Below are 19,665 nucleotides of genomic sequence, written 5' to 3'. Positions count from 1 at the left end.
TACTTTGAGCCCAATGACTATGCAAAACTACAAACCAAAGCTGAATGGGGAGATGCCAGGGCCAGAGCCCTCATCTCTCTGCTGTGACCAGGCCCCTGGCTCTAGAATGCACTATGTATTTTATATATGCATATGTATTTCAGTATGTTGGGTGAAATTCTGGCCCCATTAAAAATCAATGGGAGTTTTGCCAGGGCCTTCACTGGCATCAGGATTTCATCTATTGTCTTAGTGAGCTCCCACTGGGACGGTGCACCACCACAGTGCCCCCAAGTGTGGGACAAGACCTTAGGAGCACAATAAAGCCCTTAACTATTCTGACTTAATTTCCCCATCTGTAAATGCATATAATATCTGCCTAAGAGAGGTGTAATGGTTAATGAGCCAATGTTTGTAAAGCACTATTTATTAATAGGAATAAATGGGAGAGCACTATCAAGACAATGGAAGAGAGGTGGCAATCCAAAGACACTCCTTCCTTTGCTATAAAATTTGACTGTTAAATTGTTGCAGAGGAGGAGAAGGCATACATTTATTTTGCTTACCCTATAAAAGTCTAGTAGGTGGTAGGTATCTAGTTTGCTGATGAACCAGACTTGGAAGTGGGTTTAGGGGAAGATGTCCCCTAAAGAACCTGAAGAACAGGTCTGGGGTCCAAATATTTAGTACAGCAAGAAGATAATCCTTCCTGCCCTCTACACTCAGCCCCCTTATGAGGGAGCATAGTAGGGTTCCAGCAATGGGCTGGGACCAGCTGTGGTGGGATAGGGGACTAATGGCAGACTTCACCGGGTGGAAAGGATTAAGGAAGGACTCATGACCTGTGCTATGAGTTTTTGCTAATTAGCTCCCAGATGAGTGAAGTTAATAAGTTGCAGCCTAATTAAACCACACAACCCTTGCATTTTGTCTTTCTTCCCACATGTCTGGGACAATCACATAGATTTCTGACTAGGAGCCTGAAACAAAGCCCAATAAAGGGAGTTTCTATTGATTTCTCTCATCTTTAGATCAGGCCCTAAATGTACAGATAAGATGTTGATTGCACTGATTCTAGGGCTCCAATCTGCTTGTAGCATTTTGTGGCTAAATATTTAGCGGAAAGATCTAGCTAATATCACAATGCTGAACTGTTTCCAGTAACCTTCCCAGATGCTGACTGCCCCAACTGTCCCCTACACAGCTCCTAAAACCGCCAGCTTCTCTGCTCGATGACTTCTTCCATGCAATCGTGTCTTCAGTACGACTATTTGTGGTACCTTGGGATAACAGAAAAGGTAATATAAAGGCCACAAGGATACTAGACAGTGCATTATTCAGTCTTGCATTTAATTCAGTGTAGATCTAGATCTGTAATAAAAGGTGCTGATGTGCTGGTTGTAAAAATGAAGTTGAAATATAATATCTAGGGCTCGGAGGAGCAAAGTGAAGGAAACAGGCTGAGCAGGAATCAGGGTTTGAAGGCCGCCCAATACAGTTATACTACAAGCCCCTTAATCACTATTAGCAAAGATATACAGCACTATTGCCAGCTCTTGCAATCTTGTGGTGTCTTTCTTAGAGCCTTTGCTCCTGGAGGCATAGGATTATGTGAGAGCCTCCATTTTTCTTTTTTTTTTAAGTAAGTTTCTGGCCCTCATGGTTGTGTAGGAAAAGCTTGGAAACATGAACCAAGTGCATCCTCAAAGCTCAGAAACCAAAAGGTAAAGAAGAAGAACCCAAAATGTTTTTTTTTAAATCTCATGACTTTTAAAATTCATGATTTTTGAATGCTGGGGTTGGCAATACTGCAATAGTGAGCATATTAATAGCTGGACATTTGTCACCTGCAGTATTGTCAACCATGGTATCTGCCATTCTAAATATAGGGATTCCCAGAAATACTGCAGTAGGAGAAGCACCTGAAACATGGCACACATTCTGGGCTCTTTCAGCATTCAGGAAATGAAAAGGGGTACATTTTAAATAGACCTGTCTATTTATTGTACAATAGTACAGTATGTGTCTTTTTCAACCAAAGAACTCTGCATCACGTAACACACTTTTAATATTCCATTGCAATGTACACAATCCTAAAGCACAGATCAGTTCAGTTAGAGAAGCTACATAAACAATTTATTGACACTCCTGGTTATGCTGTTCTTAAGCATTTTTACATACAGTAAGAACAGTGGCAGTGGTTCTGGTGCTGTTATATTTAATTACTTTAGCCTGTTTCAGTATAGCTAATAGCAAGCAGACATCTGAAGTAAAACAATGATAGCTTAGGGGACATTACATTTCATTTACAAATGCATAAAACAATAGACCAGATAATGGCATGCATGGAATACAAGCAAGGCTTAAAAATACATTATGAGGTTCAGTTTGATAATGTCTGCACTATACCACAGAATTCCCTATGCAGAAAAATTGGCTACACGATGGGAGTTGCTCCATATAACAGCGCCTTCTGGCCTAACATTATGCTGTTTTATGTTGTATTTTGTACAAATCTACACTTGCCTTGTTACAATAATTTACAGGCTGAAAGCAACTCTGTAGCCATTGCCAAATGCCAGCACTCATTTGTTTTAATTCATACTATTCTTTTTATTTTGCCCATCTTATCTGAACCCAGTATCAGTAGTTCCATACATTTAATCATACAGACACATGGTTTTGTATTTAACGTCTCTACATTTTAAGCTACTGTGTAGTAGGTGTTTGTCTCCTTGACTTTTTACACACACTGGGAAGGGAGGTGGAGTTACCTTTTTTTACCAAAATGTCTGTGTATCAATGTCTTTTTTTGTGTTTGTGACAAAGGTTCTTCGGCATGACTGAGATATAGTTACAAAATTCACTGAGTTTCAGCTTAATCCATCGTTACAACTCTTAATAGAAGAGTTCCTTTGGGATTTGTAGTCCAGTGTCTACTACTTTACGTAGCACTGATCTACATGTTAGACTCATTTTTTGGTTCATTAGGAATCAGGTTATTCATTTCCATTACTTGTTCAGTGTAGGAACACATGCAGTATCTTGGGCATTTTATTTTAAAAGTCAAAGAGCTATGTTTGTTTAAGAAATGCAAGAAGTCCAAGGACACCATTTGCTGTGATTGTCAAGCTAGTATCTTGAGCAGATCAAGTTAGGGTCTGTTCCTAAACACATGAAGTAACTTTTCACATTGACTTCAATGGGAGCAAGATTGGGCACTGATGACTTAATTTTTGAATCCTGCAACCCCCATTGACTGAAAATACAAGCTAATAAAACTACAGATTTCTTTGAGAGAGGGTGGTACAATATTCTATTTCTTCTGTTCCATTCCTTGTTGGGGGAAAAAAGAGTCAAACACCTGATCCTAAATTAAATGACACACAGCAGTACACTCTAAACTTTCAGTCAGATCCTAGCTGGTATAAAGTGGCATAGTTCCATTGATTTCAATGTAACCATGTCAATTTACATCAGCTGAGGATCTGGTGTCTACGTTTATACTGTGACTTCTGAAAGTTTCATTTTTTATGGACTAAATAATGAAACAAACTGATTCGGATAATTAAAAATCAATTGGAGGTCCAAAAATTTGTCCAGAACTTAAATGTATTTTTTCCTTGTAAAATATTTTGGTAAAATTTTAGTATATATATTTCTATATATTTAGTAATAGACAAGACCAACAGTGGGACAAACAAACAACACTACTACTGCCTGGCTCAGACCAAAGAATGCCTGTCCTTAGTAGATTTCCAACCCATTTTGTAAATTGAAGAGAGTCAGGTGGCTTTGGATGAGCACTAGAACTTTTGGCTGCTCATCCAAACCATACTGAAACCTTTGGCAGTTCTTCCATAACTGGGTGACTAGTAGTTATATATCAGCTGAAACACTGAACATTTTCCTCACTGGAACACCCCACAAGCACAAGAAGCATATTAACAAAATCCACACTTTGCAGCATTCCTTCTTTTGCTATTCAGAATTTTAACTTCGTTAGTGAGTGACCAAAAAACCCCAAATCCAACCTTGGAGTATCAGTAACAGATTAAGGGATAAAGTTACATTATCCCCTGTTATTAATATTAGGTGGTCTTCAGTAAAAATGCTTATACAAGTTCCTTCCACATTACTAAAATGAAGCTATACGTTGATGTTTATTTGTTTAAATAGCTTCCACCACCAAAGACAGAGAATTTTATATTGGATTTTAATTCTTGTAAAACATTACTTATAACACCAAACTGTTTTTATACACCTTTTCAACTACATTCATTATAACTCAGTATAGAACATCTCTGCTCATACGCATTGCCAGACATTTCTGCCAGTATCTGAAACTGACTAAGAATTAGGAGTATTTTTAAATCCAGAGTTAACCTACAAATTCTGGACTTGCAAATTACACATAGAAGATTGTATTTCCACTTAGGCTGCTGAGACATTCACTCATTTTTTTGTGTATTGTATATGTAGGAGAGTAAATTTTCTTTAACAGTGTGGAATAAAAATTAATAATTTTTATTTGTCTAGTTAGTAGCCTTGTAGTTTTTTTTAAGTAGTGCTGGTACTAATCAAAAGATTACTGAAAAAAATCAAAGTTAAATATAGTGAACTGCACAAGATCTAAAATATAGGGTCTGTCCACAGCACATTATACTAATTGCAACACATAATAGATTAAAAGCTGCAAATTCGAAGACTTCACTTAGAAATTTAAAGTTTCTGACATCATCTTCCACCACTCCATCAACTCTTCTTTCTCCTCTTCTTTTCTTTCAGACAATGACTCCAGCTCAAAATCAACCTAGGCCAGAGAAACAATCCAAAAGGTGACTTTTAAAACGCATGCTTCAGGAAATGTAGGGCAGGGAAGGGAGGTCCATGTTTGGATTAATTAACTGAAAGGAATTATAGGACAACAAATATTTATTGGGATCTGAGTGGATGTTCCCCCATTTTAGGTTTGGTTTTTCAAAAGACTCTAAAGGAGTTAGGTGCCCAACTTCCATTGAAATTCAATAACAGCTGAGTACCTAACTCCTTTAGCATGCAATGATATGAATTACCACTGTGGCTTTGTCCACCACTTATCAATACAGGGAGAAAAACACCAAGATCAGAATTCAGGCAGTTGTCTGCTGCATGGCAGAGCAACACATATGCTACCTTATGCCACCACAGAGTTCCTTCTCACATACAAACCATTTTAGGTATGTAATAGGGTGACTCACCCATTGAGGGCTGAAACTAGCCAACGCTGATTACAGAAGCAGACACCTGGGAGAGACTAGGTGATTTCCCTGAAAAGAGCAGCAGGAGGAAGTAATGAAGTCTTGAAAACTGTAGAGCCTGCAGTGAGTGTGACAGGCTTCTGTAGGGAAGACCTTGAGAGTGCTCGGGTGGCTCCTACTAGAGCCCCTGAGTCAGAGAATGGTTTGGGCCTAGAAGCCAGGCAAGAAGGCTGAATTTTATCCAAGTGAAGCATGAGGGTACTGGGCCCAGCTCCTACTGGACACCTTGACTGAGAGAAGGATGTGGGAGCCTGGAAGCCAAAGAAGGCAAAGCTCCTGCCAGGTACAGCCTAAAAGACTTTGAATTGGAGCTAGGTCTGGGATGAAGGATTGGGGTGTCTCTACCTACAGGAGACTGACCAGACTGAGATTGGGGCTGGAGGGGAATGTTTTAATTACCTATTAACTAGGAGTTATTAAGGGGCCCTGAAGGGGGGAGACATTAGTAGCAGGATACCACTGGCCATGAGGGGGCATGCAGTAAATAGCAACCCTGCTACAATGTGCTGTTAGTATGTCCTAATAAATGTCATATTATGTTCACTCACTGCTGATTGTCTACCAGAAATAATTTTAAAGAGAGGTACTGATCTAAAATCTTCCCTGGTGCATCTTCCACAGCAAGAATGGGCAAACTATAGCCCCGTGCAGCTCCCATTGGCCAGCCGGGAATGGGGAACCGCAGCCAATGGGAGCTTCAGGGGAGGTACCCGCAGGCAAGGGCAGCACGCAGAGCCCTCTGCCCTCCCCTCCCCCAGGGGCCGCAGGGACATGGTGCCGGCCACTTCCAGGAGTGGGGAGGGCCGGAGCCTGCTCCCTGCACCCCACAGCTTGCCCTGAACCCCCTTGTACACCCCCTCCCACACCCCAATCCCTCCCCAGGCCTACATTTATGGCCCTGCATGCAATTTCCCCACCCAGATGTGGCCCTTGGGCCAAAAAGTTTGCCCATCCCCGTTCTATGGCGTTACATCCAGGTTGGGTTTGTCCCACTTTAGTTTTTAAGGGGGAAATTTACCTCTGTGCAGAGGGTCAAACCAAAACCCATACATTACTTAAGTCCCACTGAAGTCCTAGTTTTGGGTATATTTGGCACATAAGTGGTGTAAGTATTCTAGTGCTGGCCCTCTGCGCAGGGGTTAAGGAGATTTTCATCTTAACTAAATATTCAGTTGCCAAAAGACTATCTAAACAAAAATGCTAATGTCCATCCATGTGTGTGTAATTTTTACCCACCTATGTGGATAAAGACGAGACTAATAGCAAAAAGAAATGAGACACCTTCAAACACGCTACTCTTGCTTGGTGGAAGCCAACAAGCATTAGAAAGAGTGCACAGGCTGACTAAATTTCCAGTCTGTTTTCTAAACTGATGAGGTTTGGGTCTATAAAGAGTTATGAATGAAGAGCAGCTAGAGTTTTTCTTTAGACTTATATTTTTATGAAATATGTGAATAAACATAGAATATAAATAACAATGCTCCATTATTCTTCTTTCATAGGGGAAGAAAAACCAACCAATGAGGGAGAACTTACCGCAATGGCAGGGCTAAAGGGAACAGCCACTTTTTTAGTTATTGCTAGATAGCCTGGTGCTGAGGCTGTAAGTTTATAGTTTCCTGGTGTAAGCAATCTCCAGTAATCACCATCCTTGGCTGAAGAGAAAGAAAAACATTGAATCGGAAGAAATGAAACTCATTATCCTAGGCTAAAAAAGATGGGCTGTAAATGCCATTACAATATAATCCCAGAAATACCAGCCTGGATTTCAATATCCAGGCAATTATGCAATGATATAAAACCATTTTAATTTATTTATAAAAAGATGTTTTCCACAAATATTAGCCACCCTTCACTACTGATACAGCTCTTGTGCAAATAGATAATATGAGAACTGTCACCCTGTAATAAGGAATCTCTTTAGGGATATAGTATCTTTTTAATATATACAGTTTTCCCGGGTGTCTCCCATCAACATGTGAGTTAAGGAAATAAATCCCCATCCATCAAGATTCAAATACTCTAGAGATTATATATCCCAGTGAGAGAAGCATCATTTTTTATCAAGATGACAAATAAATGAAGGGGGGGGGACCAGATTATTCTATGTAATCTTTCTTTACAGTGAATCAATGAAGGAAAAAATATAAAAGTCATGATCCTAAAGCCACACAGTAGAACTAACCCTCCACTCCATTACACCAGTTTTACACCAATGGGTGGATAAAGAGGCCCACTGGGCATTGTTTATAGTGTGGTATTTCTTCGGAGTTTACAAAAGTCCCTTGTCAAGAATTCTTCATCCCTGCATACTACACAGAGTTTAGAAGAATCTTTGGAAGGTCACTCAGCAATGCCACTTGAAATCAGTGTCATTGCTTATGCCAATATTTTCCTAAATGCTTGCTGAGCAATTCTGCAACTACACCAGCACTTCAAAAAAAAAAAAAAAAAAAACCACCACCACCAAACTTCTATGCCTAGAGGGGAATATTATATAATTATTCACAAGTAAACTTGACAGGGTCAGTACAATCAGAGTTGGTGAAAGTCCAATTGAGAAAGCTTCAGGAGACATCAAACTAAAGTGCCCCCATATTTTTTCTTTAAAGAGACAGATTCTGTGGAAAAAAATATGATCTATTTTATTAGCTGGCACTGTAGCAAGATTGTATGTTAAAACCTTCACAGAAGAGCAGAATTAAGGTTCACCATTCACTTTTAAGATTTCCTGACTTTTGACCACCTTTCTAAACCTTTTGATATTGCATTGCCGCTATCTGTTTTACAAACATCCAGTGATATGAGATGATGGGGTGATGGCTGTGTGCATTTATCTACTATAGAAGTGCAATATCCTACATCTTAATCTCCCACCACTGCAGCAGAGAACAGAGAGTGGATACTGACCTTTCAAATGGAGGACATAATCCTTTTCTTCCCCCCCAACCTCCTTCCTTCTCTCAATCCCTTTGCAGGTCACTTACTGTTCTTTACCTTTCACCCCTCCTTCCCTTTTTTATGTACAGTGGAAGGTACTGCTAAAGTTACTGTTGGCTCTTCTGGTTGGTGGCATAGCTGTCCACTGCCTGTAATGTGTGGGCACATCACAAAGGGAAATGCCAATCTGAGTGGGTGGCAATCCCAGGCCATACAATTCAGTGGAATAGTGGGATTCAGTGCCAGCATACAATAGTCCACAAAATATGGGAAATTTATTTAATTAGCACCTCACACCAAAAAATGCTGTTTAAAATGACAACGAATGTATAGGTAACCCTTCACACACGGTCAATGTGAAACTACTGCTAAGCCTACCTCTAGGGTAAGATTCAGCAAAAATGAAAAGGTACACTACTACTAAACAACATTTTTAGAACAGGAAATGAAAAAGTACACCATCTCACTGAAGCAGCAGGGAGCTAGGCAGAAAGCAATTACCCAAACTGGAATTTGGCAATGAGATTAGGGATTAACACTCCTAATCCTGCAAAAAGTACAATGGGATCTTTAATGATCACAAGGGATTTGGACCAGAGTTTTAGGTTTCATCCTTGAGATGGCACTTCCAAAAGTACATTGCTCAAGAACATAGTCTGCACAAACCCTGAGTCACTATGGAACTGTCACCGGTGTGTTTGCAGCTCAAACCGACGTATCCAAACTAGTTTTAATCTTGCTAGCTCATATCTCAGAGCAGTGAAGCCACAGCAGCTAGCTTGAGGATGTCAGCCTGAGCTGCAATCACACCCCGTGATTACATTCTAGACATATTCTCAAAGATAAAGGTGTCACCTACTTCATAATACTTCATATAGCATGTGGGATTAGGACTAAAAGTATTGTCTCACTGTATCAGACCAGTGATTTATTTAGTCCAAACCAGTCTCCAACAGCAGCCACTATCATCTCCTTCAAAGAAAGGTGCAAGAAATTCTGCAAATGGCCGATATGAAACATCCTGCCCACAAGGGAAACTTCTTCCTAACCCCAGGTTGTCTCCCATCTAAGTACTGATGCAGCCTGACCACACTTAGCTAATAATATCAGATTAGATTTGAGAGGCTACGACTCCAGGTTGCCTGCTACAGAGGCATAGCAATACATTCTAGCACGCCTCCTTACTTAATCACCTAAGGTGTGACACCCACCTGATGTAATGTCATGGTTTATTCCCTCCACAGAAATGGTAGCATTTGCAATCGGGTTTCCCTGAAGATCTCTAACAAATCCTTTCACTCCCCGATGTATCTGAAAAAGCCAGAGATACATGGGAAATTACTTGTGCTTGTTTCTAAAGGAAAAGCCAGCTGTTTTAGTCAATGAAATATCTGAAACTGCATGTTATCCACCCCATACCTACATGATGAAAATAAGCAGCAAGGATAATTTCTAAACCTCACACTGGAATATTACAAAGTGATTGAGCCAACGGAGTTCAGCTGCTGATATGACTAATTTGTTTTTTTGCTCTGCAGCATTCATCACAAATGCAGCAAACCATGAAGGGAAGTATGCATTCCCTCAAATCCTGTTGTTACTTAGTATTCTCACACTCTATGAAAGGTGTTGGGAGACAGCCTGATGCACATCTTTCCCACAGGCTATTAAATTTTCTCAAATATAAGAATTTTGGGTCTGATCCTGCAAGGCATTCAGAACCTAAAATAGAGTGTGAGCAGCCTCAACTCCCAATGAAATCAGCTAATTTACATGAGACAGTCAGCCCCTTGGAGGACTGAGCCCACAAGATACAATCCTGCTCCAATTGTAGTTAATGGTAAAACTCACATTAACATCAGTGGAGCATGAATCCTCATTTGGAGACTGTACCTCTGGTGCAATGTGGCCATTTTGTGTTGCAATACCATTGGACTGTGGCTCTAAAACCAGCATTACTAGCCAGTATAGAGCATTTAGCAGTGCAAGTGGGGATAGGGTATGCAACTGAGGCTTCTCTACACTCTGCTGATCTTCAGCTGTTGTTTAGGCACTATTAGCAGCTGATATCATTTAGACAAGAACATCCTTTAGACAGCTCAAATTTATGACAAAGGATTAGCCTGGCACATAGCACAGGAGAGCAACAAGGCCAAGTACCCTTTACTGGGTACTACTGCACCCTCCTCAGCCATAGCTGAGAATCTGGCCAGTCAGTATCATGTAGGAAAGTCCAGAAGGTGAGTAAAATCCTCTACCAGATGAGAGCAACTGAACTTCAGTGATCTAGCCCGCAGTTCTACAGAAGCGGGCAATTTAAGGTGTCACGGTATCTACAACTCTGAAAATTCCTTGTCAGACCATATTTTAATTAAAATTAACCCATGTGCAAAGCTGAAGCTTTTTTTCAACTGTTAACAGGGGGATCCTGTAGCAAAAGGGTGAAATTCTGTAGTGCAAATATACTGCCTTTTCATCCCACGTAAAACTAAGGCAAAACTCAGTGATTTATTCATTGCAAATATTTGATCTGGCAAACTTTGGCTTTTTTTTCTTATATAAATTATTCAAGAATAAATGTGTCCCATTCTTCAACAGCTGTACTAACAGGCTATTTTTCTCATCATAATCACAGGCATATACTTGTTAACTATAGCATATCAAAAATCAGATCTAGATCCAGATGAGTTTGAATTTTTAGCAACCTATTAGTTCTGGATTTACCCCTATGGATGTGTGTGGAGTAATCATAACTACAGCATATAATCAGATTAACACCGTTGGCAGTTTCTGTTTAGTTGCATTACTCTAGAGAAAACTCTATTTTGACCATTTACCTGCTCAATATAATTGACAAGTGAGTTCTTGTTGTCCTCCCAGTAGTTCTTCAGAGTTTCCTCTGATGGGAATTTTTCACAGCTGAGCTCCACTGTGATTTCAAAGCAGTTGCTGCTGAGGTAATTGAAGTCCTGCATTCCTGCAATATCAGCAGAGAGATATGTTGACACTGTTTGCATTGCTCTGAGGTAAGATGTACTGACAGGGTCCAGTGTGGAAAGTGGAACTCCTGGCAAGGAGGGACTTATTAAATGCTATGGGGAATTAGGAGAAATCTGCATTGAACACAATGGGCCTGATTCTCCTCTCCCATTGGTGTAAATCTAGAGCAGTGGTTCTCAACCTCTGGCCCATGTGACATCCTCAGGGCCATACGGGTAGTATATATATTGTGTGTATGCAGCCCACGTAACAGAGAGCTGTATACATGGCACACAATGGTAAATGGTTGAGAACCACTGATCTACAGTAATTCCACTGAAGTTACTGGAGTTTAAACCAGAATAAGAGAGAAGTGAATCAGGCCCAATATACTGTTTTCAGGGGAGAAAAAGGGAGTTCACTGAAAATGCTCATTTCACAGAAAATACAGAATTTCTTGACAGTCATGACTTCATGTAATGATTGTACCAAATCTGACCATGCATCTGGCCTGCATATTCCTATGGGACACTTAGTATGGAAAGCCCTTTTTTCTTTCATAGGAACTAAAAACAATTTCCAGGTGTGGTTCAATTATTTCCAGATGAAAAAAGAAACTGACCATTATGTGCACTGTAAACCTGTGAATGACAGCTAATGACAAAGCGAATAAAGTATCACATAAATACTTTGAAAGATATTTATCTGGTCAAAATTTTTCTTTTTAACAAAAAAAGTGTTTTTCGTCACAATTTTTAGGGTCTACCTTCTGTGGAAAAAAATTTTCAATGATTTTCTGCAAACAAACAACCCTCACCCCCAAAATGAAATGTTTTCATTTTCACTGAAATTTTCAACTGGGGTGGGAGAGTCAGGAAGGGAGGCCTGTAATTTCCAATCAGCTATTGCATTTATTTCTCTTGTTTTTTGGGGGTTTTTTCTTTCAAACTCAGCACCAGAGTAAAAGAAATGGGGAATAGACTTGAATGTGATAAATGAAAAACATTGTTAATGCAACTTTAATTAGGAGAATTTAAAAATGTACAGTAGTATTTTTGATTAGCTATGTATTTAAATGTTCATCTGCCTGACCTCAGTGAGTCATTATATTCACTGGACCAGTTTCTGTGACACCCACTCCACTTCCTCTGCACCACTCACGCCGCACAAAGAGGAGTGGAAGCCAGCCATGTTTCCCTGGATGAGGATTCACCCAGTGTGGGGGAGTTCGCAGTGAGCACAGGGTTTGTATAGCCAATTCCTATGCCTCCTCCTTGTGGTTTTCAGTGTAGGGACAGGAAGAAGCCTGGCTGAAGTACAGTATACCCTGGCAATCCCCAGGTGAATTATTGCCAAAGGGCAATTACAGTTGTCCCAAGGCTGATCTAAATTCCACTGTGACTGGGATCTCAAAACTGGCCTCAGAATCAGGGAACTGCAGTCAGCTTCCTGATGCCATCCTGCTCCTTCATGGTGGGCACAGTGGAGAATCTGGTCCAATACATGCAGTGTGACTGAATTCATGTTACATGTCAAACCATGACTTTCAAATTTCATGATTTGTTTGTATCCTACTTCTATAGCCTCTAGTAGCTAGGCAAAACCTTCATTTATTCCAAAGTCCAATTTGCCTTCCCATGATTACATTAGAGACCATTTGGACACAACAGAAAATATCTGCTGTAGAATTTCTCTGTTTTTATTTTATTCTTTAAAAAATAGGGGAGAGAGGTTGTTTGTTTTTTACCCGAAGCTCTCAGCTATGGCCCAGGTTCTGCAAAGAGATCTGAGCAAATAGACTCATATCATTCAAAACTCATTCGCATGTAGGAAGTTCCATTCTCTACCAGGCTGTGCTAATGGGTTCCACAGACTAACTGTGGTGTGTGAAAGCCTTTTCTTTCATAAAGTTTTGAATCTGCCACTTTTCAGCTGAAGTGTCCTCCTTAATTTGTACTGAGGTTGCACCTAAAGGCCCAAATAAAATTTGAGCTCATCACGTTATGTGCAATACAGATAGGAAGAGACAATCCCTGCCCCAGAAAGCTTACGAGAGAGAGAGAGAGAATCTATCATCATCCCTATTTTACAGACAGGGAATTGACACATACAGACTAAATGACTTGCCCAAGGTCACACAGGATATCTGTGGCATAGCCAGGACCTGAACCGATGTCTCCTTGGTCCCAGCCAAGTGTCTTACCAAGGCACACCTCTTTCTAGTTACACTTTTAAACAAACTGCCCCTTAACCATTCCCTCCCATTGTCTCTTTCACCATAGCTGACTGATCATTCCATCCTACTCATCGCAAAGAGAAAAAAGTGAATAATAAAAGATCCTTGAGATGGTGCACATGTAACTGAAATTCTGGAGAGGAAATGGCCTCTCCTGTTCCAGGTGTCCTGTGTCACTCTAGCCACTACCTCTCACCCTCCTGGAAGAGAGGAGCTATTAAGAGGCTCTGTGTATGGGGGACAGACTTTACCTTTTACTATAATGTAGTAGTCACATTGTACATTAATGGCAGGAGGTAAGTTGTACTGACAATGTCCAGTGTGGAAAGTAGAACTCCCAGCAAGGAGGGACTTATGTCATTACTGGGAATGGCGATTTGATGCTTTGCAAACTTCAGACTATCCCCTACAACTTTGATTCACGTCCCTCATTGCTCGTTTAAAGTCAAGATTTTCTAGGGAACCAAGTGAGTTGAATGTCCCTTTGTTCTTTTATTCCAATCCCTTGTAGTTAAGGGAGTTACACAGGATTTACATTGGAATAAATGAGTTTAGAATCTGGACAAAACAAATTTTCTTCCATTTTAAAATAAATATTATGTTAGGGGCCAAATCCTCAGAGCTGCTGAGCATCTGCAACTCCCACGTACCTTTGTATTAGTAGCTAATATATGAACTAGCACAACCCTTTATTAGTACGTCTGGGCAGTACATGGTGACAAAGTACATCGGCGCACTTGTTCTTAGGGTGGTACAAACTGAAGTTTTGGGGGTGATACGCAGAGCATGAGCATCCTACATGACTCATGGTAAAACCCAAAAGAAAATGTGCTCAGCTTTGATTCGGCAGTAGGCAATATGAAATGTGATTTAGGTCAGCAATGAACTGACAAAGTGTCAGGCACGACTACAGCATAAAAAGACACTTAACTTGATTTGTAATTAGCCTATTGTTTAAGCTGCTTTGAGATGCTATTTTTATGCTGATACAAGAATCTGATCAGACTCAGTTGATCAAGGGCCCTTGCACGGCTACTTGGAGTACTGTATTGTACATATTACAGAGTTAAACTGTAATGAGTGAATAACTGCCATAGGAGACTTATGCTTGGGGATGATTTGCTATTATTTCTTGGTCTTGCCTATATTATACAGTAACTCCACACAGTTAACATTGTTTCGTTGTTACATCACTGATCAATTAGAGAACATGCTCGTTTAAAGTTGTGCAATGCTCACTTATAACATTGTCTGGCAGCCGCCTGCTTTGTCCACTGCTTGCAGAAAGAGGCACCCGTTGGAGCTAGTGATGGGGGCTTGGAACCAGGGTGGATCGGAAACCCCCCATCAGCTCCCTTAAGTTCCCTGTGCGGCAGCCATCCAGCAGGCTATCAATTGCCGGGCAGTTCAGCAGTCCCTCCTCCCCCTGCCGAGTGCTACTCCTGCCCTCTGCCTTGGAGCTACTCTCAGGAGCCTCCTGCTTGCTGGGCAGGGGGTGCAGTAGAGGAGTGCTACTGTCAGAGCGACCCTCTCCCCGGCACTCCTGCCCCCCACCTCCACAGAGCGTTGAGTGGCAGGGGGAAGGGGGAGAAGAGGAGACACAACAGGGCTCAGGATGGAGGGAGCCCAGCTGCTGTCTCAATTCACTGATTGCCTTTTTAAGTCTATGTACTTAGAGTAGGGTCAGCGTACTTAAAGGGGCAATGCGCATCTCTTTCTCTCACACACACAGAGTGTGTCTCTGTATTTCTCTGCCATGCTGTCTCCCCACCCTCCATTCATGCTGCCTTGTATAGTGTGTGGCTACATTAACAACAATGTGTTGACCCTTGAGGGCTCAGCCGAGTGCTAGTTCATCATTTAGCTGTAAGACATTCCCTGGGAAATATCCCACCCTGACTCTACCACCTCAACTAAGCTTCACAATCATTACTGCTGTGTACAGTATTGTTTGTTTAAAACTTATGTGTGTGCACATATATAAATAAAAATATATACTCTTGTCTGAAGAAAAAAATTTCCCTGGAACCTACCCCCATTTACATTAATTCTTATGGGGAAATTGGATTCACTTAACATTGTTTTGCTTAAAGTAGTATTCTTCCAGAACATAGCTACGTTAAGCGATGAGTTACTGTATATAGATATGACACACAAAAACTACTTTAACAGAACATTATTAAAATAACAGAGTCAAGCACTCAAAAATTTTGGAAATGCCAGAATTAAGGTTCCCTCTGTAAGCTTAATTCAGCCCCCTTATGTGTATGTATTATGATACGGTCTTTAATTGCAAGATCACACATTTTTCCACAGGACCATTCCTCATTCAATAGCCTGGAAATGAATCAGGATTATGCAATGAAGGAGATGTGTGAGGTACCCCAGCTTCCTCCTAACTAGCCCTCTATTTTCATCCTTCATCCAATCTCAGTCTCCCCCATATACTGGCTTCCAGTCGTCATCCCCATTTCCTTCCCTGGCTCCCAGTTCCAGTCTCCTTGCCCAGTCCGTCCTACTCTTCCGCCTGGATCCCAGTTCCATGCCCAGGCAGCCCCATCTCTCCCTTGCTTCTAGTTCCCAGTTCTAATATTCTTGACCAGCAAGTCAGTCTTCCACAACCCCAACTCCATGTAAATTTCCTTCTCCTTCCCTCCCTCCGTACACACCCCACCAGTCTCCCCACACCCCTGGCAGCCCCTCCCAATCTATTTTGTCACCTCTGAAAATCTACCTGTTGTCCTCTCCACATTCAAACCAGGCAGCTTCCTCTTCTATGTTTCCTGAACCCATTAGTGGGGACCTGGGTATAACAGACGTGTTCTCTACTCTAAGTTCGGGTGCCTGGACCCCGCCCAGCTCACAGCATCCCAGAGCTGCAATTGCAAAGTCCTGTTTAGTCCTGAGCTCCAGCATGTCTAATGTGGAAGGAAACATTTGGAAACTGCAGGTGGGCTTCTCTGGAGCTGCAGACCCTGGAATTGCCAGGGAGCTGGGCAGGCAATCTGGCACAAAACTAGGCAGGTTTCCAGAGGAACTTAATCATCTCTGCCAAACATTTCAATTAATTGGCAAATTCTGACCAAAGAAGTTTCATTTGAATTATTCCAACCAGCTCAAGCTTCCATTGACTTAAAGGGAGTTTTGTCTGAGCAAAGAACAGAGTTAAAACTGAAGTCTAGTTCATGCCCCTGCAGCCTACAAGTGGAAGTATTTCCTTTCCCTACATAGTAAAGGGGTTCAATGACCTCTACCACATTGTACTGCCACCTCCACTAGACTCTGCAGAGAGCTCTGCATGAGTCTGGGGATCCACTGATAGGGAAGAGGCAAGAAGTGAGAAAGGGATGCAGGAATCTAAGGCCCTGATTGGGCTCTGTAGCAATGCAATGACTCACTGGTGTGGCATCTCCTGCTGGTCATCCTGGGAATTCACTCTCCAGCCTAAGGAGTGCCCTCTGCAGGCCAGTGTCTCACCTGCCACTGGCCCCCATGTCCCTCTCCCTCAGGGTTCTGCCCCCAGCAGTAACCCACAATCTTGGAACCCCCAACCCTCTATCCCCACCTTGCCTCAGTGGCTACTGCTCACTGGGGCAGACTGCAATCTGTAAACCACTCATCATCAGCAAGGGGGTTGGACCCACTGCCTCTGCCTATTCCCAGGCTACCCCTTTGTAGCCCCAGTACCTTTCCTGGCCTTTAACAAGGCCTGCAGCCTGGGGGGTTTTCCAGGCTGGAGCTCCCCAGAACCTCTGGCCTTCCCCCAGTCCTGCTCCACTCCAGGTACCCTTTTCTCCCAGGCAACCAGTCCTTCTCTCTCAAAAGCTAGAGAGAGTCTCTACCTGAGCCCCTGCCTCACAACCCTTTTATAGGGCCAGCTGTGGCCTGATTGGGGCGTGGCCCCAGCTGTGGCTGCTTCCCCAATCAGCCTAGCCTTTTCTCTCAGCCCCTTTCAGGGCTGGAGTGGGGTGACTGCTCTGCTACAGGCTCCCATTGAAACTGATGGCAAAACTTCCATTGTCTACAGTGGCGTAGAATCAGGCCCTAAACACCTCCTAGAAGGCACTCTGCACCTTTCACGATTGGGCCACAGTGAATAGCAGTCAGCAGTCTGCCATTCATTACCAGGTATCTTTCTTTTTTCTCTTAGATTGTCGGTAATGATAAATTACTCCATACTCCCACAAGTAATAGTGTAACTGTGTTTAGTTGGCATTTTTTTACTGTGCATGTGTAAAATCAATATTTCACTTCTTTATACATCCATTATTTTTTTTACATTTATTCTCTGAATAATTTGTTAAAAACCTGAAGATAAAACAGTTTTCAGACCTTTTTGTGAAAAAAGACAAATAATTTTTAATTGTTCTCTAACTGTAGAAAATGGCTTAATTGCAGTTGTCTGAGAACTGAATTGCTTAAACATTCTGAGTCTGCTGGGTGTGTAGGGTGAAAGATAACAAATATTTTAACAGGCATCCTGGTCAGCTTCCCTTTTCACTTTGTGTACGTTCTGAGCTGAGCACATAAGGAGTTCCATGCTTACCTCCCATTTGCTTCATGGGAGTTTTGTGGCTACAGTAGTTAAGAAAATATTCTCTAAAGATCCATCTGAGATTCAGCCTGTTACACCCGCAAACGCTGAAGAGCTTTGCAATTTTGTTCTATTCATTTGTCACTGAATATCTGAGTTTAAAGTAACCACAATTACTGACCATCCTCAAAAGCAATTGAATCTGTACTGTACCATGAAGTGACACTGACCTCCAGGAACACTGTACCAAGCACCACCGTTGGTTGTTCCATCTACAAAACTACTGTCGTCATCATTCTTACGACATGGTGGCCTGTTTGGATCAGACATGGCTGGGTTAAAAGATGAATAGCCCCGAGCTAAGCTTTGAAAAATTGCATCATCAGGGCAGGAGCTGTATTCGTGAGTGCTACCTGGAATAGAAAGTCAGAGACACTGATCAGCAGGTTAGTCATACAGATTAGGACTACTGGATTATGAACTCATTGAGACATGGACTGTGTCGTCTACTTTTCTGTAAAGTACCAAGTGCACATATAGCAGAATAAAATTAATATTTAATAATAATTCCATTACTTTAATATGTTAATATGATCTGTATTTCTATTATTCAAAATATTAATATCAATAATAATATTCATTATTGATTACCAGTATTAATATTATTGTTATTGTTGTTATTAATTTTACAGTACCAAGGTGTGCTAGGCATTTTCCAGACCAAAGAAACAAAAAAAGTCTCTCCCTCAAGAGTGTACAATCTAATGTTAAATGATATGATGAGTGAGAGTAACGAACAGTAGGGAGAAAATGGGTTGAAGAAGGACAAGGGTTACAAACAAGATCAGGTGGTTATTCATTTTAAACCTGTGTGCATGTTAGTGGCTGAAGTAATAAAACAATAATAATGCTATTTGCAAACTGACAAAATGATTCTGCTGCAGGGTGAACCATTTTACAACAGACTACAACTTGCCGAGCCGTGCTCGTGAAGGAGAAACTGCAATACAGTTATTTTCACTAACATACACGTCACTTCCATGACTCTATTTATTGAAGTACCAAGAGTTAAATCCTGACATCATAAAGAACTCTTTCAACAAGTATGTCACTAATGTCTTAGTTTGCAAGCCACAAATAAACAGCCTCTGCTTACATGTCAGCTATTGTACATATAACTACTGGTTCATTGTCATGTGGTAATTACCAGATATGAGGAATATACTTCAGAGAGATGATGAGGATGATATGGAGAGTTAAACATCGTGGACAGAAAGGGTGAAATCCTGGCTCCACAATAGCTAATGGTAAAAGTCCCATTGACTTCAGTAGAGGCAGGATATCACCCAAGCTCTTTTGCTATTATACCAGCTATACCACTTTGCTTGGGAAGTTCCTAGACTCACGACTCAATATTTAATTACCATTTCTTCGCTGACAGGTGTCCAAAGCCTCAAAACCCATTCCCTGATTAAAACCCCCTCTCCCTGATTAGGAAAATCTGGTGTATGACTAAAAAGGATATAATGTAGGGCATTGGTCCCCAAACTGTGGGGCGCGTCTCCTAGGAACATTTGGGGAGGCACACTGGGTGGCAGGGGGTGGGGAGGGAGTGCCATGTTTCCAGCCCTGCTCCGCTCCCAGACCAGCTTTGCCCCCACCCTTTCTCCTTCCCTAATCCCGTTCACGCCCTAGTC

The 19,665-nt window shown here is 41.5% G+C and overlaps 1 protein-coding gene across 1 annotated transcript in view; it reads right to left on the bottom strand.

The window, feature by feature from the left end:
• Window positions 1-2,029: 2,029 nt before the first annotated feature.
• CPE (carboxypeptidase E) overlaps window positions 2,030-19,665 on the bottom strand; it is a 92,679-nt gene continuing 75,043 nt past the window's right edge. The window contains exons 5-9 of the mRNA XM_048847629.2: window positions 18,199-18,381; window positions 11,057-11,196; window positions 9,431-9,530; window positions 6,816-6,934; window positions 2,030-4,792 (exon numbers count right to left, since the gene is read on the bottom strand). Of these exons, the coding sequence (XP_048703586.1) occupies window positions 4,694-4,792; window positions 6,816-6,934; window positions 9,431-9,530; window positions 11,057-11,196; window positions 18,199-18,381 (641 nt within the window). The 3' untranslated portion in view covers window positions 2,030-4,693. The remainder of the gene's footprint in view (window positions 4,793-6,815; window positions 6,935-9,430; window positions 9,531-11,056; window positions 11,197-18,198; window positions 18,382-19,665) is intronic.

The sequence above is a fragment of the Caretta caretta genome, chromosome 4 (assembly GCF_965140235.1).
Source record: "Caretta caretta isolate rCarCar2 chromosome 4, rCarCar1.hap1, whole genome shotgun sequence".
Classification (NCBI taxonomy): domain Eukaryota; kingdom Metazoa; phylum Chordata; order Testudines; family Cheloniidae; genus Caretta; species Caretta caretta.
Note: the sequence above shows the minus strand (reverse complement) of the source record. Positions and strands in the feature narration are given on the sequence as shown.